Genomic DNA, 25,709 nt, shown 5'->3' with positions numbered 1-25,709 from the left:
TATAAAGAATATGTCGCGTCTCCACTCCATTCACATCAGGATCAGAGCTGGTCGTAAGACGCTGCGCCTGATGGTGTCTTTGGAAACAGCGGACTTGTACTTCTCCTCCAGCCGGTCTCTTCGGAACGTACGGATTGAGAACATGGGATGGAAGGTGAGAAAGCATTCGGACCTGCTTCTATCACCGTTCAATACATCCATTCTTAGAAAATCCGGGTTCCTCCATCGGACGAACATCCAGCCCGAATGACTATAGTGGAGGTATCCGAGGAAGTTGATTATGAGACGAGTAACATATCTTGTCAGTATCCTCTGACTTGCTCCCTCGCTTTACGTCGACCACTGACGCGAAACCATACAGAATTGTCGATCCCTTCGGTGTGTAGATACAAGCCGATTAACATCACTTCACTGTAAGCGTTCTGTACCAGACTCAAGAGATCAATCTAGTTGGAGGGTCACTCGCGGCGATAACTTCCAACCAAGCGCTCCGAGAGTGCGACAAATGGGCCCCGACTGTCTGTATGCCGCTCTGCCATTCAGGGGAGTCCTGTATCGTTGATGATCAGCCTCACCTCCGAAACTTTGTGCCACATACATGTTACCTTGAGAGAATGGAGCGAGAACCCGTCCGAACCCGTACTTGCTCGACGATCTCGTCTGGTACGATCGGTGGGGGATCTGAGGGTCGTACTTCATGAGCTCCATTTACCAAAGCGCGCAGGTGGTGACCTTACCCGCTGTTGGAGCCCGTTCAACCATGGAGTGCTCTGGGGTGGAGAAACACACATAGCGATACTTCTCCAATAGCGGCCTGCATCTCTCCAATGGGTGCCATGTATAGTCTTCGTAGTCGGCCAGATATGACGGCGCGTACTCTCCTTTGTAGCGCATTTTCACACACGAGTGGATATAGAAGCCTGTTGAGAAGTCAGCGGACTGCTGGCGCCTGACTCTGAAACATATAGACCCATGTAAAGATACTGCATGCCGGGCACACCGGCTTCGTGAATCTCACGCGCCAATGTGATTTCACGCATGGCGCTGAGCTGCAGACATTACTATAAGACAGGTGTGTCGAGGAGGGTGCAAACCACTCACTTTGCCCAGTGAGAACTTCTCAAACTCTTGTCTCCATATGAAGTAAACGCTGGAGACGCAATTCGGGAGAATGTCGATGACACCCATGGCGACGAGCTCCCATCTAGGCGGTATAGTTGGTGATATGCGCCGTAATGACTAGGCAAGTGCGCTGGCCGTCCAGAGGGGTATTCGATCGGCTGCATCTGGATTTATCCGTGTTCCAACGGGGTCAGCCGCCTTTATCAGCACAGGCATAATCCACCCACTATGAGATTGTTTTCACAGAGGAACCGTTTGAACGCCTTGGGGGTATTGTCGTGGTCCTTGTGGGTATCTTCCTGGTAGCTGCAATACAAATCGTACTTCTCTTCAGTATACGAAGCTTTCTCGAGGGTCACCTGTCGTCGACAGTCGAGCATCGAAGTGTGAGCGGCCATTCCGACACAAATTTCACTGGGAGACCCCACTTCAAAGCTCTGAACAGCTCGCTGCCCTCCGAGGGAAGCCGTTTCCGCCGCATGTATGCCTTCTGTCAAGCTGAAAATATGGTTGTCCGAGCCTTTACTCTTCTGCTTTCCTTTGCCTTTCTGTTTGTCATCGCAAGAAGGCGTGCCATCCATAGATATGTCTTCGGTCGCTTGATCTCCGTGGACGACAAACCGATTCCACCTGCAAAGCGATGCCAGATCAGCCGTCGACCCCGCAGATCAATCCGGCACGCCTACTTGTTGACCAACTTCCGCTGGCTCTTGGAGGGCTTGAACGCTAGCGCATCCAGCCTGGAGCGAAGAACGCGAGCTCAGTCATAGTTCTGCAAGTTATGAACATGGCAAGAGTCGATGCTCACCTGATCGTGTACTGGGGGCAGCATGACCGCTTCAAATCCGGCTTGTAGCAGTACGTCCGGACCGGCGCCAGCCCCGGTCGATCATCTCCTGGTATGCCTGTGGATCGCGATAAGTCGATGTGAGAGACACAGCGAAGCAGAGAGAGCGTGTCAGAACATACCGCGCATGAGAGCAGCGCGACGCACTCGGCTGCGTGGTAGTTGTGGTGCTCGACGCTGCGCTGTCCAGGGCCGCCGCAGTATCCGCAGGAGCGACCACCGGAGGGGTCGATGGGGATGATGATTGTCTGTGGTTCAGACATCTATCCGCATTCGAATGTAGGGCAGAATGGGAGCGACAGGCAATGTGGTCGCTATGGGTCAGCAGTGTGGTGGCGGTCCAAGTAAAGGACGACGCGCGGGTCTATGTGGTTTTAGGTTCCGACACTCTGCGCTTGCATCACCCCAGAAAGCGCCGCCAGTCCTGGCAGGTTCTCGCCAGTTTACGGGATGCGTCCGCTGCGTGCGGGCTTGTCGATTTCGGGGCGGCGCACACCGGGACACCAGGCGCCCGCCGGAACCTTGCGGGCAGAATACAAGGAAGCAAGATTGAAGCGTGCGAGGTGTGGTAATGGTACACATGTCATGCGGGTCGTCGCGAAAGCAAGGGCAGGGGATGCGGGATATAGTACTAGGGGTGGTCCGTCCTAACGCGAAGGAAACGAAACGGAAACGAAAGACAGGGGCAGGCATGTGTGCATGGCCTGGGTTTCTACGACCGTGTCAGCCCCACCCGTCCCAGCGCCCGAACCGCCGGTACTCGCGCAGGACGCACTCCCGGCCAGGCTTCTCCTCTCGCTCTCGCTCCTTGCCCTTGTCCTGGCGGCTGGTCGCGAACGAAGATCCGCTCGACGATCGTGGGCGGGCCATCGATATCGTTCTGGCGCTTGGGGGCGAGGCTGACACCGGGTCTCGCAGCGAGGGTGCCGGTGAGGCGACATGCGGTTGCGGGGAGGCAGACGAAGCGGGCGTCGCTGAGGAAGAGGAGCTCGAGCTCGGCAGAGCTAATCGATACCAGCCACCGGTGTACGTCAAGGCCACTAGCTGGTATTCGAGCGGGGCGGCGCCTGGGGGCATGCGCCTGGGCTCGTCTTGGTCTGAGGAGACCTGGATCCATGTCACCACGCACTTCTCCTCGTCGACAACGTCCGCAGTAGGCGACTTTGCCGGCTGTGCGGATATCGAGATGTGGGCGGCTTGCGATGGGATCCGGTACTGCGCGTACGACCATTCGGAGTCGAAGTACTTGGGAAGCGGGAGGAACGGCGTCAAAGGAGAGAACGTGGACTGTCGATTGCTGAGAACGATAATCCGTGAGTCATGAGAAGACACTTGGGAATAGAAGGCACTCACGCAGCGCCCGATCCTGCTGTCAGGGCGAATATGTGCACCGTCCCCTTATCGCTCCAGACGCACACTTCACGCTCGTCAGGACGGAACGCGACCCCGTAAATTTCCGCCTTGTCGGATCCTCTCCTAAGCTCGCGCACGAGCTTCCCTGTGTTGGTGTCCCATATTCGAATCAGAGTTCCGCGCGACGAGGTGGTGGCGAGCAAACGGCCGGAAGGTGGCACCGAGACAGTATTCAGCGCGGAGGTGTGCGCGACAATGATCGGTACTGGGTGCTTTGTCGGAGCAGGTGGGGGGCGTGATGGTGGTGTGGCTGATGGAGGGCCGATGGGTTGTGGGGGTGGGCAGGGGGGAAGGTGGATGAGTTGAATATGTCCCATCTGCCGGCCAGGGATCGCTAAGAGTGTGGAATGTGCGGCACTTGCGAGAGCAATCAGCCCTACAAAGTTGCATGAGCATCAATCCACACTGGGCGCGCATGCGGGGGCAGCAATTCACTCACCACGCGGGTTGTCACAAGTATCCCACTCGCCGTGCCGCTTGACCTTCTCCCCCACCTGAAACACCACGACCCGTCTGCGGAGTGCAACCGCGAGCCAGCCTCTGCGGCACGCAATGTTCCTGACCCTCTCCCTGAACTCTAGCTCGGCGACTTCCTGCTGGAGCGCATCGTCCCACAGGACGACCTTGTTCGGCGGGTAGCGTGGGCTCCTACCGCCACCAACGAGGAACAAGAGCGACGACGTGTGTAGGGGCACGACGATGGAGAGCGTGCCCCCTGTGATTTCTGGAACGACATTGCGCATGAGCAAAGTTCCTCCTCCGCGCACGATCACATAGACGCACCGCGTTTCCGAATGAGCTGCAGTGGCCATGTACGGTAGATGGCGAAGCCGGCGGGGGTGGAGGTCGTGAAGATGCGGCTCTCTGGGTCGAAGCGGGCGTCGAAGATGAGGACTGGGGCGGTAGAGCTGATCGAATGCCGCGCAAGATTCATCCAGCTGGTGGTGCGAGACAGAGAGCACTGAAGCGGCTCGTCCAGTCGCGTATAGTCGCGTGGAGATGACGCTGGTGGTACCATCGCGTTACCCTATCACGTGAGAGGCGGACTGAAAAGGCCTCCTGTCCACACGAGCCTGGGTCGCACACATGCACGAGAAACCGGGAAGATGAGCATGCGTAGATTGTACATCCCGTGCGGGAGTGAGTAGTGACCCATGGAGACCGATGCAGTTAAGTAAGCCATACATACGTTGGACTTTGTCAGTAGGCTACAAGTGACGCCTGATACAGATGGTAGATTGAGCATGCCATACATGCGCTCCGAAACCAGTGTCCCTCCAACGTTATATCACCGTACACCTCTGACCTCGTAAGCTGATTATACACATGATCATCATCCACGGGAGTGTGCGGAAGCTGCGCTGGCGGCGTAGGCAGGTGCAGCGAATGCCGACTGACCGAACCCCGCCGAGGTGCGGCTCGTCGCGCTGACGCGAATTTGCGAGCGTGGCGTGCTCTGGACTTCGTTTCCGCGCCACGACTTGGGGGGCTGAAGATCGACATGCGCGAGCTGCTGGCGCGCGACCCTAAACTCTTGCTCCTCCATGTGGTTTTGGGCGACGATGGCAGCTTTCAGCTCCGCCTGCCTCTGGAGCTCCGCCTCGGACTCGTCAGAGAGGTAGTCGGTAAAGCCGCCGTCGGAGGTGACGGTCATATCGGAGCTGCTGCCGCTGCTGTTGCTCGACGCGCTCGACACGCTCATTGTCGCCACTTTCTCCGTGACCTCGTCGACGACGCTGCCGCCGCGCTTGGAGGCGGTGTCTCCGGCCCGTTCGACCGAGCGTTCCGCCGAGCGGAGGGCTGGGGGCGTGATGGACGTCGCGGTTCCAGTGCGACGTCGCTGTGTTGTCGCGTCCGTGGGCGATTTGCTGATCGTCGCGGCGGCGGCGATGGAGGTAATGGACGGGCGACGCTCGGTGCTGCGGCGAGAGACGGAGCCCGAGAGCTCGGCGTGCTTGCGCCCGGGCGAGTGCTGGCTGACGTTCGACGGATCCGGTCGCTTCTCGGCAAATACGTCCATCGCCGACCGACGGGACGCGGCCTGCATCTGGTCCATGACGGAGGCATTGGGGAGGGACGAGGGCGAGCCGTCGCCTTGGCCACTGCGGGTCGCCCCTGAGAGCGAGGCGAGGAGCTGAGGTGGACTGCCCCCCGATCGCTTGGCCGGGATGGCCACTGGATTGCTCCGCGGCAGGGTGTCGGTACGTGCAGGATAGCTGGGGCGGCGCGTCATGCCAGGTGCTGGGCCCTGTACCGAGCGTACACTGCCGGTCGGGCTGCCAAGAGGGGGGTGCCACCGGTGCGGGTGGGGCTAATGGTGATGCTGTCGAGTATCGCCTTGATCTCGGTGGGGATGGGTATATGATGCACGATGGAGACGGCATGCCAGTCGGCGGGGGAAATGTGCTTGTACTCGGCGGCAGTGGGGGAACGGCAGCAGCCAGGCCAGCCAGGGTTCTGGTAGCCTGCGCGGGTGGGTGGCGGGGTGGTCTTGGCCCACTAGGAGAGACGAAACGGTTGAGAAAGGGGGAATAGGATCGGCAGGGCATGGACGTTACCTTGCAGAAGCCACATCCATTAAACGTTTGTACTTTGTGTGGCCGATCAAAGGTTAGCTCGCGGCGATAACGGGTGGGGAGGGCGACGGACCTTCAGCATTCTTGAGGAAGATGACGTCGTGGCGGGGGTGGGCAGCAGCATTGCGGCAGACGTCCTTGATGTGTGGACACCTGGGGCGGGGTGGGCGCCCGGACGGGGAGGCGGGCGGATGAAACGCACCTGGCGGCGCTCGGCCTGAAGACCTTGCACATCGGGCAGGTGCTTGTGGCCTGCTGGAGGGAACCAACTGCATAACACATCTTGAAGGGGGCGTCAGCGAGGGCGGGGCGGGGGCGGGGGCAGGGGCCAGGCGGCAGAGAGGCGGCCTGAAGGAGACGGGGAGGTATTTGTACTGTGAAGGAGGAAGAAGGGCGACGCGTGCGGTTCCTGCTCACGGAGCTGATCAGGTCCGTTTAGGCGAGCCATAATCGTCCGGGGTGATAAACGTCTTGAGGAGAGCCTGTGCGTCGCTCGCAGGCCCGCCGAGTATGTGGACGTCCTCGCAGCTCGCCGCCGTTGTGCTTCCTTTCTCCCCTGCCTCGAGGCAGCTGCATGCTCCCGCCAGACCATCAGCCTCGTTCCCGCAGAGACCGCACTGGGCGCCTGCGCGGTCCGGCCCAGCGCCGGCGCAAGGGAGACTGCGCGCCAACGCCCCTCGCCAGGCGCCCATCGTCCATCGGACGAGTGCCTGTGACGACGGGCGGCTACCGACGCGTGCGTCCTTGGCGCCTGCCACTTCCCGACACCGCCTCCGCCTTGGAGTACCCGTATATCGCTCCTCCCCGAGCCTGCCATCTCCTCCTCCCGCCCCTCGCCCCCACCATGGGCAAGTCACAAAGCAAACTCTCGCCAGAGCAGCTCGCCGATCTCCAGAAACACACATACTGTGCGTGTGTCGTCCCGCGCAGTCGAGCGGTCACTCACAAGACTCCCCAGTCGATAAGCGAGAGCTCCAGCAGTGGTACGTCCGCGCGCGCCTCCCCCTCCCGATCGCGATACGGCCTGCCGTTCGGCCTTAAGAGCCCCCATTCCTTTCTCTCGTGCCGATCGTGCTTTCCCAGGTACAAAGGCTTTCTCAAGGACTGCCCCTCCGGCCAGCTCGACAAAACCGAGTTCGGCCGAATATACAAACAGTTCTTCCCCTTCGGCGACCCAGGCGAGTTCGCCGATTATGTCTTCAACGTCTTCGACGAGAACAAGAACGGCACCATCGATTTCAAGGAGTTCATCTGTGCCCTCAGCGTCACCAGCCGTGGCCGGTTAGACGAGAAGCTGAAATGTGTGTAACGTAACCTTGACGTCGTCGACCCCCAGGCGCTCACGCCTTCCCTGCCTCCTTCGCGTCCATAGGGGCTTTCCAGCTCTATGATATCGACGGCGATGGCTTCATTACCTATCAGGAGATGCTCCAGATAGTGCAGTCAATATACAAGATGACAGGTCAGATGGTGAAGCTTCCCGTGGACGAGGACACGCCGGAGAAGGTCAGCTCTGTTTGATCGCTCCCCGCTTCCATGTCTGTGACCGCCCCCACTCCCCAGCGTGTCGACAAGATCTTCCGGAACATGGACCGGGACAAGGACGCCAAGCTTACATTTGACGAGTTCGTCGAGGGAAGCAAGCAAGATCCGACCATTGTCCAGGTGCGTGAACGCCTCTACTGCAGCGCGTGATCAGAGTCATTTAGACGTCACCGCAGGCTCTATCCTTGTACGACGGACTGGTATAGCACACCGTGGCGTTTCTGTTGTCTCTCATGTTGCGTTCTTCCCGTGAGTTTCTTTCCTGCACGCACTTTCGCGCCACTCCATCATGTGTCCCTCAACCTACGTGCCTTCAAGGTCCCCTCGACGATAATACCACATACGCGCCACCCCACCACGGACCACCGTCACCGTAGCCACAAAGTCGTACGAATTGCCCAGATGTATTCTGACCCCGGGGAAGTAGACGGTCAAATGTTTGTTATAGCATTATACGATTACGGGTACAACTCGCACAAACGCTGCCTCGCACCCTACGTCGTCGCGGGTAGTCGCCCGTACTTCTTCAGGATCCTCGTATCCATGTCGGCGGCAATCCATGCGTGTACCCCCTCTGAGAATTCAAGGTTGTCGCGCTCGGTTTTGAAGAGCTTGCCGAAGTCCTGCGGCTGCCCGGGTTGAGCAGCGGCCATCGCGCCCGCGAATGGCGTGGCCATGTCCCGCGATGAGTCGGCAGCTGACATCATCGACAGGTTCGTTGGAAAAACCGGTGCGCGGGTTAAGTGCAGAAGTACATATGAGAAGAGGGAGAAGCGGGGCACAGCTCCTCATCAGCGCATGTCCGGCGGGGAATGGGAAGGGAAGGAGAAGAGACGCACAGTTCTCGCCGCCGAGGATGAGCCGGTAAAGGCCATTCAGACCGAAGAAGTTCAGGAAGTACCAGGAGAGCGAGGACACCCAACGCACGTCCATATCAGGTGTCTCGACGCCGCGCTGGAGCATGCTCTTGAAGCCAAGTGTGAGCGGGAAGGGGAGCTTGACTGAAATAGACAAGAGCAGAGTTAGCCTCTCGGTGGGACCGGCACATGGGGAATGCAGCGAGAAGATAGGGAGAGCCTATAGAATACGCGCGAGGGTGAAGAAGGACCAAGCACTCACTGAGCACAAAGCCTTGGAAGAAGAAGTTGATCCATCCCATAATGACCATCTGCGGGACCATCATCACCATCTGCGTCTTCATTCCTGCCATCATCCCATCCATGGCCGCGGGGTCGGTGAGGGGGTTCGGGGGTGCACTCTGTTGTGCGTCACCCTTGGGCGGGCCGTCCTTCAGGTACGCGCCATCTGCGAAGGCTTTGGACAAGTGCTGGGAGATTGCCTTGTAGTGAGCGGGAGGGAGAGGCGAGTTTGCGGACGTCGCGCGGAGGATTTGTGAACGAACGAGGGCGCGCCTGTGGGCCCGGAGGTTGGGGAGGGGGCAAAGTCGTTAGGCACGCGTCGGAGCGCGTCGAGGGCGAACGTACTGTTCCCGAATAGCGTTTCTCGGAAGTTTCTTGGGGGAAGACTGCAAGAGGAGGACAACATAGTGCCGCAGAATACCCACGAGGATCTGCAGCATACGTGCATGGTCAGACGCTGCCAATGAATGTAGCAAGACGCAGACGGACCATGACCACGGTGATTGGGAACAAGACCCAATCCCGAATTTGAGGGTCGAGATACAGTGAGACTCTGGGTGCCTCCGCGTCAGATCGTCGTACAGACAACAAGGAAATGACATACGTAGAGCTCGACATGATGGTAGGCGTGGACAGAGACGATGACCGACGCTGGCACCGAGGCCAGTGACAGCCACGCAGACGCGTCTAACTTACGGTCCGCTATATCCGTGCTCTACCATCTTGAATCCGCTCTCCGACTCTCCTGTGTCCCTTGAGTCCCACACTCACACTGCGGTAAACGTATGTTCAAGCAGCGAGTACACCTAGTGGAACATATGCACGCAGAACGTGTCTCGTTGCTGAGGGCACGTGCGCCGTGCACTCACAAACTTTAAGGCCTGACGGTGACGTTACTCACCACCTTCGCCTCGTTCCACAACCACAATCCTCCCGGCGAGTCCGTTGCAGCCCGCATCGAGATGCCCAGCGCCGCGTCTTCTGATGGCGCACAGACAATCTGTGCTCTCCCGGCGTGTGCCGCCCCTGCATCCACGGATGTGTTCTGCCTCACGTGCAAGTCGACGTTCTACTGCCACCGCGGCCATGAGCTCGAGGTACTTGAACGTTCTTCCCGCTCTCCTTTGTGCGTCCCGCGCTGATGGCAATCACTCTGCTTTCTTCTGCACGCGCGACAGGACATCCCGCGGCACCAGCGGGAAGACTGCCCCTCTTCCTTCGTGGGCTCGCCGCGGACGCGGGACTCCAGAAGCGGCGCGCCGCCTCCACGCCCCACCGTCGTGATGGCCTCCCCAGAAAAGAGCGGCGGCCCCGAGGCTGGGCCGACCGCGGCTGCGCGCCGCGTGGACCATCCGGAGGACTCGCCCGAGGTCGCGGCGGTGCGCGCGATGGTCCGGGCGGAGTTCGACGCGCAGAGAGAGGAGCTCGAGGAGGCGGTTCGCCGCGAGATTCGCGGCGAGGTGTTCGTGTCCGTCGTGCAGACCGCGCTGCTGGTCGCCGCCGCGTGGGGCGCGTGGACGCTGGCCGTGCGGCCGGTCGTGCTGTGGCTCTGGAGCTGGGTCGAGCGCGTCGCGCCTTCGTTTGTGGTGCGGGTGCTCGGGTGGGGAGGGCAGGCGTTCTTCTACTTTGTCCTGGTGATGACGGCTATGAATATGCGATGACTGTGCTACTAGCTGTTTATGCTTTCGTGATCCTGCCGATGAATCCCATTCTGTATCGTGTCTCGCGAGAACCCCTCAAGTGCGGCCACTGCGAGCAGTCTTTGGTCGTTATGGTAGACATTACATGGTAAGGTTACGCATGCCACGGGGTTCTCTAGTCTTTCTTCGGCGACTGAGCCTCCACGTCCACGGCTTCTACATCGTCTTCAGCTTCAGCATCCTCCTCGGGAAGGATGAGGTTGAGAATCATGGCCACGATGCCGGAAACAAGAACTGCAGGACCAGTCAGCCAGAGTATGTGACACCGAGATGAAGGGCTTACATGGAGTCTTCAGCACAATGGTAATAGAGTCAAACAGGCCCTGGAGTCCGCTGCTGGGGTCGTTGACGGCATCGAATAGGTGGGTAAAGATTGTGGGAACCAGAAGGTCTCCCACGCCGAAAGACATTGCAGCAGCGAGGATAAAGCGGTCACGGCGGGTGAACTTGTTGTATGCAAGCACCCGAATGCCCGACGTGGTAACAGTGGCAAATAGGAACGTCGTGACACCGCCTAAGACCGGGTTGGGAACTAGACAAAGGCCTCTCAGACTTGCACCTAGCCACGCAGCTGTGTTAGAACCTACTGGAGAGAAAGATCCCGGATATTTTGCCCACAACTCCAAACAAGAGGAGGAAGGCACAACAGAAGCGACCGGCGGTGCGGTTGGCACAGCGCGTAATCGCAATCACGCCATTATTCTGCGCGAAAACGGATAGTGGGGCCACAGTAAAGAGTGCCGAGAGGAAACCGCCAATTCCGTCGCTCTGTGTCAAGGAGTATACGTCAGAGAACTGCTTAAACGTGATAGAATCTTGATCACATACGAGGACACCACCCTGGATGCGAGAATCGAATTCTTCACCAACGACTGGGACGCGTGAAACTTCCGCGGAGGCCGTGATGTCACCAATCGCCTCCATGGCAAGAGAAACTAGAGAACATTGACTTGAGATAGGCATCTGCTAGAGGAGCTGTGCAACTCACTGTATACTGCGAGCATGGGTAAGACGGCAGGGCCATAGAATCCGATCTTGAACGTATGGACCCACAAGAAAGTAATTGCGGGAGCACTCGTGATGTTGCTGTTGTCGATATAGCCTGCCGCGCCGGAGACAATGCACCCCACCGCTAGTCCGACAATGACAGAAATGTTCTTCAGGAACGGGGATCCGAAGAGTTCTGTGAGAATAATGCTGACGAAAGAGAGGAAACCTAGTCCGATGAATTCTGGCGAGCCCCACGGCAGTGGACGGGGAGCCAAAGTTGTCGGGCACAGTTGGAAAATGCCCGAGGTGGGGCGATCCATACAGTTATTCGAGCCTCCACCCCAGTTGGGGATTCCGGACGCGCCGATGAGAGAAGCTCCAATCATAACGATTACAGTGCCTGTCCGGGGATGAGGCCACTGGAGTACGCAACATGCCGAGGGGACATACCGGTGACCATCGGGGGGAAGATGCGCTTGAGGATGCGAGCCGGGACGAATGACAGGAAGATTTCGAGGAAAGCGCAGACCATTGACGTTCCTGAGTAATGGTTGGAGGGACTAACGGAACGCTGAACCAAACGAAATCGCACCAAGCATCTTGCCATATGCCTCTGGACACGCGCCGCGGGTCACGGTTCCGTCAGCGGCAGTCGTTGAGGGACATGTTCCATCGTTGTACATGGCGTTGAAGATCTGTACGGTACGACGTCACACGAAGGTCCGCGCTACGCACAGGATATCGGACTTACCGCGTTAGCCGTGCTCAGAGTCGCAAAACTTGTGCCCACGACGGAAATAAGACCGGTACCCAAATAGTACTTGCCAAAGAGCCGGATGCGAGACATCTGAATCAAGCTCAGGATTGCTGACCATTTGCGTGAGTGCAGGAGGTGATTGAGTGAACTCTGAAGACCCACCGCAACCTATAAGGGAAGCAGAAATCATGTACGCCGACGTCTCCGCATCCAGGTTCAATGCGCTAGCGAAGATGATGGGAGGTGTAATGAGACCAGCAAGCATCGCGAGTGCATGCTGTAACCCGCTCGCCGCCGCAAGCAGAATAGGCAGCTCGGATTCGAGGGCATAGAATGGTGGCGCAAGCTTCCTGCCCTTACGACCCCAAGGAAGAGTAGGCATGCAAAGCCAAGCGTAGCTGTAGTCGCCGAGCCAACCGTGTCTGCTCGTGACTTTGCTCTTCACCGCTCCGACTTGCGTGCGGACATCCCATTTACGCAACGGGACTCGGCCGCTGCGGGAGTGGGAGAAGGTGGGGGTATCTTCTCCGGCTGCGAGGTGACCGAGGCTGACTCGAGCTGGGACATAGCGGGTGGTCGCGAGTGTCAGACGAGGAGAGAGAGTCGCGGAGAGGGGATCGCTCGCCGGCTGCGCCCCCCGGAGGACCGGTATATATTCCGCGCGAAGAGAGCATCCAGACTGTCAGAGATTTGTTGTCGAGGAGATAAGAGCCGCAGGGGAGAAAGGTCCATGCACACGAAGATAAGTACGCGACGCCGGCGTGCGCGCTCCGACCGAGCCCCATTGCTCCGGGCGTCTGCAGTCGATCCGGTCCCGCGGCGGTGGCGCGTTGACTCTCGTTCGTGCCGGCCACTGTGTCGACGGGCTGCCTCAAGTGCCTCGGCTTTTTGCCTGCGTTCGACCACCTACGACCCCGCTTTCTCTCCCCCTCTCTCCTCCCCCAGTTCTCAACAATGGTCACCACTCTAGCCGCTCATTTGGAAGACCTCGTAGGCGGTTCAGAAGATTCGGCAGATCGTGGACGCCGTCTGCTTGATGAATGGGGCAGGTCAGTATATGCACTATGCGTACAGTCATTGTATCGTTGATTCGATTGCTATTGATCCCAGCGTTCCTAAGAACAGTGCGTGCTGAATGCGCACGCGGTCATCTTGCTTAGCTCACGCCGAGCCAGCTGGTCGTGCAACCTCCGATCCCGAAGAGCTGGACGAGAACATACGCTGGGCCTCAGTGGTAGATGTCTTTGTTCAAGGATCCTCAAGTGATGGCAATGTCCGTGATCAGGGTGCTCTCCTCTCGGATATTCTTTCGTGTGTATTCTTCGAACGAATATATTTCTTTCCATTCATGAACATATCCCCTGCTCGTCCACAGGAAGCCCGCCCTCGAGCCGCTCCTCGAAACGTTGCTATCTCTTTTGATTTCTTCTCGCTCGGACGATGATATTTCTGGGGAACTGGCTGAGCTGGTCGGATTCGACAACATTGACCTATCCAGTAGCTTGATCAGCAGCAGAAAAGAGGCGGCACAACAGATATCAGAGTATCTTCATACCCCCGCCGATGCCATACCTACCGGCGCGCAAGTCAGTGGGCGCAGAAAAGGCAAGCATGTAGAAGGTCCGCGAGAATGTGATGCTCCTCATTGCAGAACGCGCGGTCTCATCCATCCTGTGAGCTCAGGTAACACATCTGCGATTCAAGTCCTGGACCCCGAGGAGGCACGACGACGAATGGAAGACGCTCTGCGAGCCAATGCTGCCCGTCCTCTATTCACGGGAACTGCAGTGAGCGTTTTCACATCATTCATTACAGGAAGGCAATTGAGCTCGACTGCGGCAGCACGATGCACCGGAGATTCTCCCTCATGTGTATACTTCGTCTTCAATCACTCAGGGGAACATGCTGTCTCATACAGGTCAACGATACATGCTCCCTTTGGGTACCACTCGCAACCACTTCGAGGTGTGTAGATTTCCTCGTGCTTAACCTATGCATCTCTGAGAGCCACGCAGGACTGGGAAGAAGTCACTATTCCACCTGCTAGGATGGTTCCGCCGCGAGTATCCGAACGGTTAATACCCGTTGCCGAGTTGGATCCTTTGGCACGGAAGTCTTTCCCTGTCCGTCGTCTACGAGTTCTCCACGGCATTCTGTCACTTATTCAGTGTTGACACGCAGGGATATGCGTCGCTCAACAGGATTCAATCAATCGTCTTCCCCACCGCCTATAAATCAAATGAGAACATGCTTGTCTGTGGTGCGTTCATAATTCGGCGTAAGCTACGATTCATTTACCATCACGGTTGATTCCAGCTCCAACGGGTGCTGTGCGTGAATCGTCGTCTACGGAGCCTATCTTCCCGGCATTAACACTTGATGCAGGGTAAAACAGACGTCGCAATGCTCACTGTACTGAGGGTCATTGACCAGTACATGGACCGTTCTGCGAATCCTTCAAATCTGGCGGCAACTATCCACCGAGACCAATTCAAGATCATCTATGTGTATGAAAGATTCTTAGTGCATGATAAAATTGACTAAAGCTGTCTTCAGAGCGCCGATGAAGGCCCTGGCGGCCGAAATTGTGCGAAAGCTAGGAAAGCGCTTGAAGTGGCTGAACATTTCGGTGCGGGAACTAACAGGTATGTCACATCTGATTACACGTCCACACGCCGCTCATCTCGTAACAGGTGATATGCAACTCACGAAGCAGGAGATCAATGAGACCCAGATCATCGTAACGACCCCAGAAAAGTGGGACGTTGTCACCCGCAAACCTACGGGAGAAGGAGAGCTCGCATCGGTAAGAGATTTCTGCACCATCACACCCTTCAGAGATTCTTATGAATGAACCAGAGGGTGAAGCTTTTGATCATCGATGAAGTCCACCTCCTCAATGACGATCGAGGCGCCGTCATTGAAACGATTGTGGCGCGTACATTGAGGCAGGTAAATCTGGTAAGCAGATTTTTGGTGGACGGTTATTGACGGGAACCCAGGTCGAGTCGATGCAAACGGTCATCCGCATAGTGGGTCTCAGTGCACCTTGCCGAACTACGTCGATGTTGCGGACTTCCTTAGGTATGAGGTCTTCTCTCAGTCTAAGCGATGCGACTTATGTCGTCTTTTATCAGTGTGAACAAGCAAAGAGGTCTCTTCTACTTCGACTCGTCCTTCCGTCCCGTCCCTCTGGAGCAGCACTTCATCGGTGTTAAGGGGAAACCAAATAGCACGCCCTCGAAACGCAACCTCGATCGCGTCACATTTGAGAAGGTTAAAGATATGGTGCTCGAAGGCCACCAAGTCATGGTCTTTGTCCACGCTCGGAAGGAGACCGTCAAGGCCGCGGAAGCTCTGAAAGAGGCTGCCCAGGCGGACGGCAATTTGGACTACTTCAGTTGCCAAGAACATCCACAATATGACTTCTTCCGCAGAGACATAGGCAAATCCCGCAACAAGGAAATGAAGCAATTGTTCGACCTTGGATTCGGTATCCATCATGCTGGTATGCTTAGAGAAGACCGAAATATGATGGAGCGGATGTTCGACGCACGTGCGATCAAGGTAGGTTGTGGATCAGCTGGCTAGTTATCGGGTGTATGGTGAACTTTCTTTTCAGGTTCTCTGTTGTACTGCAACGCTTGCCTGGGGCGTCAATTTGCCAGCTCATGCAGGTACATCACATTAGTCCTATAGTTATGATTGTCGCCCACAACCCGACTTCAGTTGTCATCAAGGGGACACAAGTGTACGACAGTGCAAAGGGTGCATTCACCGATCTGTCTGTGTTAGATGTCCTGCAGGTACTTGGCCGTGCTGGACGTCCAGGTCTCGAGACCAGCGGTGTCGGATTCATCTGCACTACCGAAGACAAGCTCAACCACTACCTCGATGCTGTAATGTCTCAAGTAAGCATCACATGTTGGTGTCTGGACTTCCGGACTCATGTATTCCTGATCAGGTCCCGATCGAGTCGAGGTGAGTCGACTAGTTTCTGCTAACCCTAATGTCCTTACGGGTATACAGGTTTGTTACTGGAATCATCGATTCCCTCAATGCCGAGATCGCACTGGTACCGTGGCCAACGTCAACGACGCGGTGAATTGGCTGGGCTATACCTATCTGATGGTCCGCATGCGCAAGAATCCGTTCCAATACGGTAATGTGCGACACCTTAGTTCATCTCAGGCGCGCTAACACTTCCACAGGTATCGGCTGGGACGAAATCCAGAACGACCCTCAACTACAAGCAAAGCGCCGCCAGCTTATCACTGCTGCCGCCAGACAACTTGCCGAGGTCCGGATGATTGCTTTTGATCAGGCCGCGGCGAGCATGTTCATTACCGATCTGGGGCGAATTGCTGCCAAGTACTACATCCGCTACAAATCCATCGAGATCTTCATCAACCGCTTCAAGCCAAAGATGTCGGAGGCGGACGTATTGGCGATGCTGAGTGAAAGTACAGAGGTATGCAAGTTGTCCTGCGTCGGAATACACACTGAACTACTTCATATAGTTCGAGCAAGTCAAAGTCCGCGAGAACGAGAGGTTGAATTGAAGTCGTTTGTGGAAGCGATCCCTTGTAAAGTGAAAGTAAGTAAACAGAATTTCGTACGAGAGTCACCGCTAAGCGATGAATCAGGTCGGGAAAAACGGTAGCATTGACACCCCCGCGACGAAAATAAACGTCCTCCTTCAAGCTTACATTTCACAGTATCGCCCAGATGACTTCGCGCTCGTTTCCGACCAGGCGTACGCGGCGCAGAACGGCGGTCGCATCATCCGTGCTCTCTTGGAAATCGCCATCTCCCGCAAGTGGGCGAACGTCAGCGCTGTTCTCATGGGCTTGAGCAAGGCTATCGAGAAGCGCTTATGGCCCTTCGACCATCCCTTGAAGCAGTTCCAGCTCAAGCGGAGACGATGTACATGCTTGGGCAGCATGCAGACGACTACGCCGTATCGGAGCTTGCTGAAATGAGCGCAGAGGATATCGGCAAGCTCATTCACCTCAACGCCATCCAAGGCGCCGCGATACAGAATGTGGCGAAGGAGTTTCCTACTGCTCGCATCACTTATTCTCTTCGACCTCTCGGGCCCGACGTCTTGAAGATCGTCGTCAAGGTGGAGCCAACATTCAAATGGAACAGCAGACAACATGGCTCTGTGGAACCTTTCTGGCTCTGGGTTGAAGACCATGATGGCGCAAATATCCTGCAACTCAGTCACCTTATCTTCCGGCAAACAACAACCTGCATCGATGTCGACTTCGTCATCTCGGTTCCAGAAAAGAAGCTGCCTCTGTCTGTCACTATCCGCTACGTTTCAGACCGATGGATGGGCGCGGAAGAAGAAGTGACCGTACCTCTTGAAGACCTTGTCATGCCTTCATCTTCGGAGTCTCATACCCCCCGTCTCGATATCCCCTTTCTTCCTCTCTCTGTGGTACAAAACCCAGCGCTGCAAACAGTCCTCTCTCAAAGGATGCACGGAAGCCTCAACGCTATTCAAAGCCAGGTCTTCTGGAGTATAGTGAGGTCTCGTCAGCATGCGCTGCTGTGCGCTCCGACAGGTTGTGGCAAATCCATCATCGGTCAAGTGGCGATATGGTGCATGCTTTCACACTCGATGCAATATCACACATACTGACGATACCCTAGGGAGACGCTGAAAACCTCATCAAGCAACTCTTGGGCTCTTGTTATCGTGCCACACCGGAGCATCGCATACGACATTCTGTCAGAGATGCGACCAGCGTCGAAGGCAGCAGACGCAAGTGTTGAGCTCAGTACTACAGGGGTCTTTGACTTTTCAAACCGCAGAACCGTCCGAATCATCACCGCTTCTGACCTTCTAGCCGTCCTCTCTCGGCGCCCTGAAATGAAAAAGTCCTTAATGCAACTTCGCGTTGTGCTCTGCGAGAGCCTCGAATTCCTCGACGACGTCTACGAGCTCGTCGTCTCGCTCCTCCTCCACGCCACGCAGCCCCACCCCGTCCGCTTCATCGGCCTTTCCTCCTCGCTCAATGACCCCGCGGATCTCGCCGCCTGGCTCAACGTCGACCCGCTCGCGCTTCACGCCTTCCGCCCCTCCGACCGCGACCAAGCGCTCTCCACCGCGACCTTGACCTTCACGATCCCCCAGTCTACCGCGCTGCTGAAGGCGATGGCCAAACCCGCGCACGCCGCGATCCATGACGCCGAGCCCGCGCTCGTCTTCGTGCCCTCCCGCGCGCAGTGCGCGTCCGTCGCGCGCGACCTCCTCACCCAGTGCGCGCTCGCGACGGCGTCCAACGGGTTCCTGCCCCGGGACGCGGACGCGGCGCGCCTCGCGGACGTCCTCCGGCGCGTGCGCGACCGCGAGCTCGCGGACCTCCTCGCGCGCGGCGTCGGGCTGTGGCACGACGGCCTCGTGCGCCCGGACCGGCTCCTCGCGCTCGAGCTGTACGCGGAGGGCCTCGTCCGCGTGCTCGTCGTCCCGCGCGACGCTGCGGGCGCGCTGCCCGTGCGCGGCGCGACGGTCGTCGTGCTCGGGACGCAGTACGTGCACGCGCCCGCGGGGGCGGACACGGAGCGGCAGCTGCGCGAGTACCCGCTGCAGGAGGTCGTGCGGATGCAGGGCAAAGCGGTGCGGCACGACGGCCGCGGCCGCTTCTTCCTGTTCTGCCAGGCGGAGGGCAAGGACACCGTCACGCGCTTCCTCGACGACGGGCTCCCGCTAGAGTCGCGCCTGCTCGAGACGGACGCGCTCCGGCGGTGGTGGAAGGACCGCCGCGCAGACGGTGGCGGGGTGGCGGACAAGCAGGCGGCGGTAGACGTGCTCTCGTTCACGTTCCTCGCGCGGCGGCTGGTCAGCAATCCGGCGTACTACGACGCGCGGTCGACGGCGGTGAACGACCTCCTGTCGCGCATCGTGGACGACTTGGACAAGTGAGCGCTGGTGCGGCGGTGAGGTGTGGGATAGGATTGTATGTATAAGTATAGGACTCCGGTACACATGTAAAGATAACGCGAGCACTGTAGGTAAGAGAGATAGCGCACTGTGTTCACCCGTCAGCCGATGTAGTTCTACAAATTTCCGTTTCTTCTTGGTGCCGTGACCGTTCCGAGGTTGGGTCATGCGAGGTACTGCTTCATATTCTGCAACCGCTCGACCGCGTGCTTGAGCGTATCCACGTCCTTGCAGAACGCGAATCGGGCGTAGGACTCTCCGATAGAAGTGTGTTCCTCGCAGTAGAACTGCGTCCGAGGATATCAGAACAGGACCGCATGGCTACGGAAGGAGTATGACGCCTCACCTCGCTGACGGGAATCGACGATACTCCGATCTCCATTGCGATAAACCAACATGCCCTAGACCAACGAAGTGAGTGGAAAGAGCCAAACTGCGGGTATGTGAGGGGCTCACCGGAAGTCCCTACCGCGCCCGAGCACGGTCGGCGGGAAGGGGTAGTCTTCTGGCCATGTGAGGTTGGAGATGTCCTGAGCACGAGACGGAGATCAGCTTCCACACTCGACAGTCCGCTGCACACGCTACACACCAGCAGCGTGAAGTACGCCCCCTGCGGGTTAGTGTACTTCATCCCGAGGCTGTCGAACGCCGACGTCAAGATATCCCGGCGCTCCTGGTACTCCTTGCACTGCTGGGTGAGGAAGCCACGGTTTTTGGCCTGCTCAATGCCGACGGCAGACGCCTCCTGCAGCGGCGAGTTGCTGCAGAAGACGATGCGCGTGGTGGCGGCAAGCGCGGGCTGAATGATGGATGGGGGCCCAATAAGCCAGCCCACACGCCAGCCCGTCGCGGCGAACATTTCTGGCGGGGAGCATGCGCATTAGCGAAGGGGGGCTCCTCTAGAGAAGCGGGGCGAGGCGGGACGCACTGCCTGCAGAGCCGACGGTGACGGTGCGGTCCCACATGCCGGGGAGGGTTGCGATGCGAACGTGCTGCTCGCCGTCAAAGACGAGGGTGTCGTACTGGCTGGCTGTCAGCGCCCGCGCGGGGATCTCTAACGCGGGCAGAACTCACGACTTCGTCGGACATGATGAGGAGATTGTGCTCCTCGGCGATGGCGGCGATTTGCTCGAGCTCGTGCCGGGTGAAGACCTTGCCGACAGGGTTGTGCGGCGTGTTGAGAATGATCATCTTCGTGCGCGGCGTGAGCGCGCGACTGGGGACGGGGCACGAGGGGTGAGACGCGATAGAAGAGGTGCGAGAGAGGAGAACTGACCGGAGCTCGTCGAAGTCGATCGTCCATTCGTGGGCACTCTGCTTGCCGGCGCCGATGGGCGGGTGGAGGGGGACGTAGACGGGGACGCCGCCGTTGAAGGTGACCGAGGGCAGGTACTGGTCGAAGAAGGGCTCGAACATGATGACCTCATCGCCCTGCTCGAGGAAGGCGACGAAGACGGAGTACTGGCCTGCGCGCACTCAGCCCTGCACACGACCATCACCGCCGCCGCACTCACCCTCGTTCGCGCCGCTGGTCACAAGGATCTCAGACTCGACGTCCAGGCTCCGGCCCAGCTCCGGCTCGTAGTGTGCCTTGAGGGCCTCGCGCAGCCGCATCCGGCCCTTGGGGTGCGAGTAGTGGTTCGTCGCGACCGAGTTGAGGGCCTCCTCCGCTGCGGTCTTGATCCACTCCGGGGGCGCAAAGTTCATGTATCCCTGGCCGAGGTTGATACAGTCCGCGGGCAGGTTCGCGGCACTGAGGCCGGTCGGTCAGTTCCGTGGCCACCAAGATGGCAAGAAGACGCACTTGAAGATGGACCAGACATCCTGGGCCAAGGCTCTGCCCTCCTTGAGACGGGAAGAGAAGGGGATGAGATTGGAGCGGTCCTGGGCGGGGCGGTTGCCGTTGGCGGACGTGCCGTTGGCGGTGGACATGGCGCAGGACGATGAACAGGTCAACACTCGGAGTGGTAGAATTTGGAAGACCCCTGCCCCCTGGGAGCGAGTCACTGTTGGAAGATGTATTCGAATTTCGCGACGCCGTCTCCCCACACCTTCGCCCATCTTCTCTGTCTCCAGGCTCGCCATCTCTGACCCCAAGAGGGCCCCAATCTCATGCACATGTACGAATCCTCCTCCTCCTGGGCAATACAGCTGGCTGCCATCGGACCCTTCAATCCGCTCGAGAGTGGGGCTGAGCACGTTGGCGGCTCCCGGTCCGAATCCCTCGGAGTTCTCCCGGCGCCCGACGGCAAACCTCGGCCTCTCTCCACGCTCAGCCACTAGTTCCGTCCCCTACCGTCGCTCACATGCCTCGAGTCTGGTCTCGAGCTTCCTAGAGGTTGTCACAGCACGCAAAATCATGTCCTGAGCTCCTTCTCGGCCACACCATCTCGCTGTGCATGGCGCGATGGCTTCCGTACTTGTTCTCCAACTACTCCGCTCCGAGATCCTGATCCATGTTCTATTCTGACGTGCGCTCGTCATCTGCACAGTGATCCCAGCAGGTCCATGTGCCAATCCAATCTTGCTCATATGCCCTGGCGCCTCGTTACCATGCCTCAGTGATATTGCTGGCACGCGCAGCTACCGTCGACCTCGATACACAATGCTACCTCCAACGCGAGGTCAACACCGTCACTGGCATCGCCTTTTTCTGCGCGTACGTGGGGTGTGAGAGGTGTGTGAGCAACTGCATACCAATCGACCCCCCTTTACGGGGCCCGCCGCTTCTAACTGTCCAATGAAGGTCGTCCACATGCTGTTGGCGTCCGTCATGCTCAAGACCACGGTTCCACCATTGCCACCGTTGATTGTGGCCATGTGCCATCTTCTTCGATGCATATTTCCTCATGCCGACATTCCGACAACATACCTCCGGTCTGTCCAGCACACCTCTCACCCACGGGATTGGCTCGTGGCCCGTCGCCTTCGATTGACTTCCGAGCCGAGCCTTAACCGTCCACATCCCGAGCCTTCACCGCCAAGTCGAGAACGAGGCCGAGATTAGATATTCCGCCTCGACTAGGGATAACACGTCCGCTGGCCGCCATACTGAACACGCAAAGCTCCAATTCATTTACCCCGCACTCAAGTGTATTGTGCCGAGCATTTGGAGACCATTACCCCGGATCCTCGGCTGTCCTCTGAGGTGCCTGTTCTTGGTACGCTCAGCCGCTCCCCGAACTCGTTGGTCTTAGTCCACGAACCGATAGGAGGCCAAACCCGCCGTGCTCGGAATAGCCCCCGGTTCGTGCGGTGCCTGTCAGCAATCACGCGGTTCGCGATGGCTCTCCTACGAGACGTTGGTGGCCATATGGAATCCCCGCCGCAAGTCCTACTGTTCTCCAGCCCAATATATAATGAGGCTGACCGGAGGATGACGACAGCATCGAAGCGACCTCGAAAGCTCGACGACTTTGCTGCTTCACAGTCAGTCCTCAGCCCCCTGCCACGATGACTCTGCCAGCCCTCGCCGTCCGCCTCCGTCCTCGCGGCTTTGCCCCCACCCCCGCCGACATCGCGCTCAAACGCGTTCAACAGACCCAGGCGGTCAAGGAACTGTGGATCGTCATCGCGTCCGTCGTCGGCTTCCTCTTCGTCGTCCGCGTGCTTCGCTATGCATGCTCTCGCCTCTTCGGTCGCCGACCGTCGAACGTGACGGGCTCGGCCTCCAAGAACCTCGAGAAAACGACGGACTCAATCGAGGGCCCTTCCCTGGCCAGACTGGCAAGGTGTCGTGGCGACGGATCCCCGCGGCCGCGGCCGCTACCTTCAGGATCGTGGCGTTCCGCGTCACATCCCCCTGCTCTTCGGATCAGCCTCTGGGGCCGAGTTGGCGTTCACCTGGGGCTACATCGGGACCATTCTCGGTCTGACCTTTGTGGACAGTGAGTTGTCGGTAGTTTTGTCGATGCACACCTGCTGACCCCTGCTCAGCCAAGGACCTGACCACCTGGTTCTACGAGGACCGCGCGGCACATCTCGCTTCTTGCCAGTTGCCGCTGATAGTCGCCTTAGCGGGCAAGAATAACATCATCTCATGTGGGTAGATTAGTGCACGCACTGTGTTCCCATCTGATAATAAGATGCATTCAGGGATCACTGGTATCGGGCATGAAAAGGTCAGCAACATCCTCACGAGTTCGTATGTGCTACTCACGCCTCCTCGATAGCTCAATGTGCTTCACCGAGCGGCGGCAAGGACGTGTCTTCTTCTCCTCTGGCTGCACGCCCTCAACCGTGCTCTTGGCGGGTGCGATCTTTCTGATTCATTGCAAGCGGCTTCGACTGACGTTGAGCCAGCCTCACCGGGAAGTTCAGCTTTGAATCGAATGTGTGGATGCACTGGGAGCGGTCGGATGACCGCGTTCACGTTAGCCACCATCCTCTCGCTCCGTTTCATCCGGAATGCCTTCTTTGAGTACTTCCTCATTTCGCACATCGTCCTTGTCGGGTAAGCAATCGCGTCAATGTGACATTTGCATTGAATTCTTACCCCGCACTCCCAGGCTCTTCATCATCAGCGGCTATCTCCACGCGCGCGCGGTCGAGTGAGTGACCATACAATGAATTACCAGGCACGACCGAGGCTGACACCCCCGCGTGCTTGGGCAGGTACGGCGACTACTTCTGGCCAGCTCTCGTTGTGTGGGCGTTCGACCGCCTCCTCCGCGCCTCACGCCTCGTCTGGAACAACAGGGCACGGCGCGGGACGCACGAGTACGGCTCAGCGCTCGTCGAGCTCATCTCGCCCGACACCATCCGCCTCACACTTCGCCGCAAGATGACCTGGCGCGCAGGCCAGCACGCCTACGTCATCCTCCCGTCCGTGAGCGACCTCCGACCGAGGCGCACCCGTTCTCGATCGCGAGCATCCCCCACGCTCTCGACGGCGCGCATGACGGCGGCGAGCGCGACGTCGTCTTCCTCGTCCGCGGCCGGTCCGGGTTCACCGGTCGCCTGCGCGAGTTCGCGACGCGGAACCACGGTACCACTCGCGTGCCCGCGCTCATCGACGGCCCTTACGGGTGCCCGCCGAATTTGATGCGCTTCTCGACGTGCGTACTGATTGCGGGTGAGCTTGTCTTCTTCAGTGCACCCTCGAGGATGTGCTGACAGTGACGTAGGTGGATCTGGGGTGTCGTACACGCTTCCGCTTCTCCTCGACATCGTTAGGTGCGCTGCGTTTCCCATCCGATCGCCGTGGCATTCAGTTGCTCATCCGAGCTTTTCCAGAAATGTCCGCGACGGCAAGTCTCTCGTGCGTCGCGTGATCTTCGTCTGGGCCGTGCGTCAGTCGGGTTAGTTCCGAACATCCTCGCAGCTCGTGCCGTGACCTCATTCTCACTCCTACTTGCCCCTTTAGAGCATCTCGACTGGATCTCCAAGACGCTCAACGAGGCACTGGCCGTCGCGCAGCCCACGTCCCTCGTCGTGGAACCGACCGTGTATGTCACGGGCCCAAGCTGCACGATGCCCACGATCGCGCGGACTCCGTACATGCCGAACATGTCCCCCGCATCCGACTCAGGTTCGACCAAGTCGTTGGAGGCTAGCATCGACAAGACCCTGCCCTCGTACTCATCTCTCAAGGTCATCCACGGCCGTCCGAGCATCCGGCGCGTGCTTCAGGACGGGATCAACTGCTCCGCCGGCCCCGTTTCCGTAGATGGTGAGTTCCGCGTCGGATGCAGCTGGAATCGAATGGGGGCTGACGTTCGCGTCCGTCGCAGTGTCTGGTCCGACTGCTCTCACGCAATCCGTATGCTACGCGCTCTCTACGGATATCGCTAGTCCTGCAAGCATTTTGAAAGGCTCCCAGCCCGTGACGCTCCACGTGGAGACGTTCGGCATGTCGAAGTAATAGCTGGGTTTGAAACTCAGCTTGCGGCTCATATTTTGGACTATTCTCGTTTCTCTCTACCCGCTGTATCTGTAGTAATGTCCTCCGGATGCTCTGTGTACCTCAAACTGTTTTACAAGTTACAATCTAGAAATGCACAGCTGTTGCTCCAGATCCTACACGTGATCGCGAACTGGTTAAGCGGACTTGTCGGGCCGGCACGGACTAGTCGCTCTTATCTTGAAACTAACTCAATCACAGCCTTGCTTAGTAGTCATGATGCGGAGAACATCGTGGAGAGGATGACCTAGGATGACCCGGCGAGACCGACGTCTGAGCACTTCAAACAATGAAAGTTCGGGCGTTCAAACGCACTGCCTGTGCGGATTAGAACTTCCCGATCGGTACCTTCACCTGAGGAAACCATTATGGGCAGTTGCTCTCCACTCGGGTGTATTCGTGTGATTAAAAGGAATTGCATCTCACGCAACGCTGGCAGTGACATGGGCGAATGAAGGACAGATAGCGTGTCGTACTTATGTCTGAAAGCTTGAGAAAACCTGCCACGTGATGGTTCCGTCATTAGCCTCGAACCTTTTGCCGAGGGCCTTGCGGACGCCATCGCCCTGGCCCCTCGCTCGCCTCGAGCTTGCTCCCTGTGCTATGAGTAGCGACCTGCTCCATCCTCCACACTTCCTCTCTACCATCGAAGAGTGCGCGCTTTCCTCGTTCGTACGTCCCGCGCCTCCGTGCTGACATAACACATCGTTCCGTCCTTGTGCCACCCAGAGTAAATAGCACCTCTCCGTCCCCCGTCTCGAACTCG

The 25,709-nt window shown here is 58.1% G+C and overlaps 9 protein-coding genes across 9 annotated transcripts; 4 read left to right on the top strand and 5 right to left on the bottom strand.

Annotated features, from left to right (window-relative positions):
- Positions 1-2,692: 2,692 nt before the first annotated feature.
- Positions 2,693-4,316, bottom strand: BXZ73DRAFT_40458 (WD40-repeat-containing domain protein; the record flags this gene model as incomplete). The annotated part of the gene is made up of 4 exons (XM_048018579.1): positions 2,693-3,266; positions 3,323-3,758; positions 3,822-4,106; positions 4,166-4,316. The coding sequence occupies 4 exons, from the start codon at positions 4,314-4,316 to the stop codon at positions 2,693-2,695; spliced, it is 1,446 nt and encodes a 481-aa protein (XP_047882159.1).
- Positions 4,317-4,715: 399 nt separating this feature from the next.
- BXZ73DRAFT_87686 (uncharacterized protein) lies at positions 4,716-6,240 on the bottom strand (the record flags this gene model as incomplete). Its single annotated transcript, XM_048024677.1, has 6 exons — positions 4,716-4,862; positions 4,884-5,623; positions 5,680-5,881; positions 5,941-5,972; positions 6,032-6,111; positions 6,161-6,240. 6 exons carry the CDS (start codon positions 6,238-6,240, stop codon positions 4,716-4,718), a joined length of 1,281 nt encoding a protein of 426 aa, XP_047882158.1.
- A 562-nt stretch (positions 6,241-6,802) lies between these two features.
- Positions 6,803-7,709, top strand: BXZ73DRAFT_40702 (EF-hand; the record flags this gene model as incomplete). The annotated part of the gene is made up of 6 exons (XM_048018629.1): positions 6,803-6,866; positions 6,917-6,941; positions 7,042-7,259; positions 7,331-7,464; positions 7,522-7,623; positions 7,680-7,709. 6 exons carry the CDS (start codon positions 6,803-6,805, stop codon positions 7,707-7,709), a joined length of 573 nt encoding a protein of 190 aa, XP_047882157.1.
- A 288-nt stretch (positions 7,710-7,997) lies between these two features.
- BXZ73DRAFT_87681 (uncharacterized protein) lies at positions 7,998-9,260 on the bottom strand (the record flags this gene model as incomplete). The annotated part of the gene is made up of 6 exons (XM_048024674.1): positions 7,998-8,200; positions 8,343-8,504; positions 8,623-8,915; positions 8,988-9,073; positions 9,132-9,195; positions 9,247-9,260. 6 exons carry the CDS (start codon positions 9,258-9,260, stop codon positions 7,998-8,000), a joined length of 822 nt encoding a protein of 273 aa, XP_047882156.1.
- A 344-nt stretch (positions 9,261-9,604) lies between these two features.
- BXZ73DRAFT_74311 (uncharacterized protein) lies at positions 9,605-10,303 on the top strand (the record flags this gene model as incomplete). The annotated part of the gene is made up of 2 exons (XM_048022007.1): positions 9,605-9,739; positions 9,821-10,303. The coding sequence occupies 2 exons, from the start codon at positions 9,605-9,607 to the stop codon at positions 10,301-10,303; spliced, it is 618 nt and encodes a 205-aa protein (XP_047882155.1).
- Positions 10,304-10,457: 154 nt separating this feature from the next.
- BXZ73DRAFT_87680 (xanthine/uracil permease) lies at positions 10,458-12,656 on the bottom strand (the record flags this gene model as incomplete). Its single annotated transcript, XM_048024673.1, has 10 exons — positions 10,458-10,576; positions 10,626-10,874; positions 10,930-11,110; positions 11,171-11,277; positions 11,331-11,732; positions 11,783-11,872; positions 11,925-12,027; positions 12,084-12,199; positions 12,252-12,542; positions 12,572-12,656. The coding sequence occupies 10 exons, from the start codon at positions 12,654-12,656 to the stop codon at positions 10,458-10,460; spliced, it is 1,743 nt and encodes a 580-aa protein (XP_047882154.1).
- A 387-nt stretch (positions 12,657-13,043) lies between these two features.
- BXZ73DRAFT_97373 (Sec63-domain-containing protein) lies at positions 13,044-19,023 on the top strand (the record flags this gene model as incomplete). The annotated part of the gene is made up of 25 exons (XM_048027343.1): positions 13,044-13,138; positions 13,200-13,213; positions 13,265-13,400; positions 13,465-13,709; positions 13,773-13,876; positions 13,932-14,054; positions 14,105-14,212; positions 14,271-14,349; positions 14,406-14,419; positions 14,475-14,596; positions 14,646-14,734; positions 14,783-14,895; positions 14,949-15,050; positions 15,133-15,173; positions 15,227-15,656; positions 15,712-15,766; positions 15,819-16,000; positions 16,054-16,070; positions 16,119-16,164; positions 16,236-16,251; positions 16,301-16,560; positions 16,610-16,624; positions 16,808-17,015; positions 17,039-17,699; positions 17,751-19,023. 25 exons carry the CDS (start codon positions 13,044-13,046, stop codon positions 19,021-19,023), a joined length of 4,548 nt encoding a protein of 1,515 aa, XP_047882153.1.
- A 182-nt stretch (positions 19,024-19,205) lies between these two features.
- On the bottom strand, positions 19,206-20,973 carry BXZ73DRAFT_40367 (PLP-dependent transferase; the record flags this gene model as incomplete). The annotated part of the gene is made up of 9 exons (XM_048018562.1): positions 19,206-19,328; positions 19,388-19,442; positions 19,498-19,571; positions 19,631-19,902; positions 19,970-20,063; positions 20,116-20,257; positions 20,318-20,507; positions 20,556-20,794; positions 20,846-20,973. 9 exons carry the CDS (start codon positions 20,971-20,973, stop codon positions 19,206-19,208), a joined length of 1,317 nt encoding a protein of 438 aa, XP_047882152.1.
- Positions 20,974-22,494: 1,521 nt separating this feature from the next.
- BXZ73DRAFT_87676 (ferric reductase NAD binding domain-containing protein) lies at positions 22,495-24,904 on the top strand (the record flags this gene model as incomplete). The annotated part of the gene is made up of 13 exons (XM_048024672.1): positions 22,495-22,695; positions 22,764-22,832; positions 22,874-22,928; positions 22,978-23,082; positions 23,137-23,162; positions 23,214-23,494; positions 23,550-23,591; positions 23,656-23,854; positions 23,875-24,115; positions 24,168-24,216; positions 24,277-24,341; positions 24,407-24,712; positions 24,774-24,904. 13 exons carry the CDS (start codon positions 22,495-22,497, stop codon positions 24,902-24,904), a joined length of 1,770 nt encoding a protein of 589 aa, XP_047882151.1.
- Between the last annotated feature and the right edge of the window lie 805 nt (positions 24,905-25,709).

This window comes from Epithele typhae (genome assembly GCF_022376455.1).
Source record: "Epithele typhae strain CBS 203.58 chromosome Unknown BXZ73scaffold_4, whole genome shotgun sequence".
Classification (NCBI taxonomy): Eukaryota; Fungi; Basidiomycota; class Agaricomycetes; order Polyporales; family Epitheliaceae; genus Epithele; species Epithele typhae.
The sequence above is the reverse complement of the archived record's forward strand: the minus strand, read 5'-3'. Positions and strand labels throughout refer to the sequence as shown.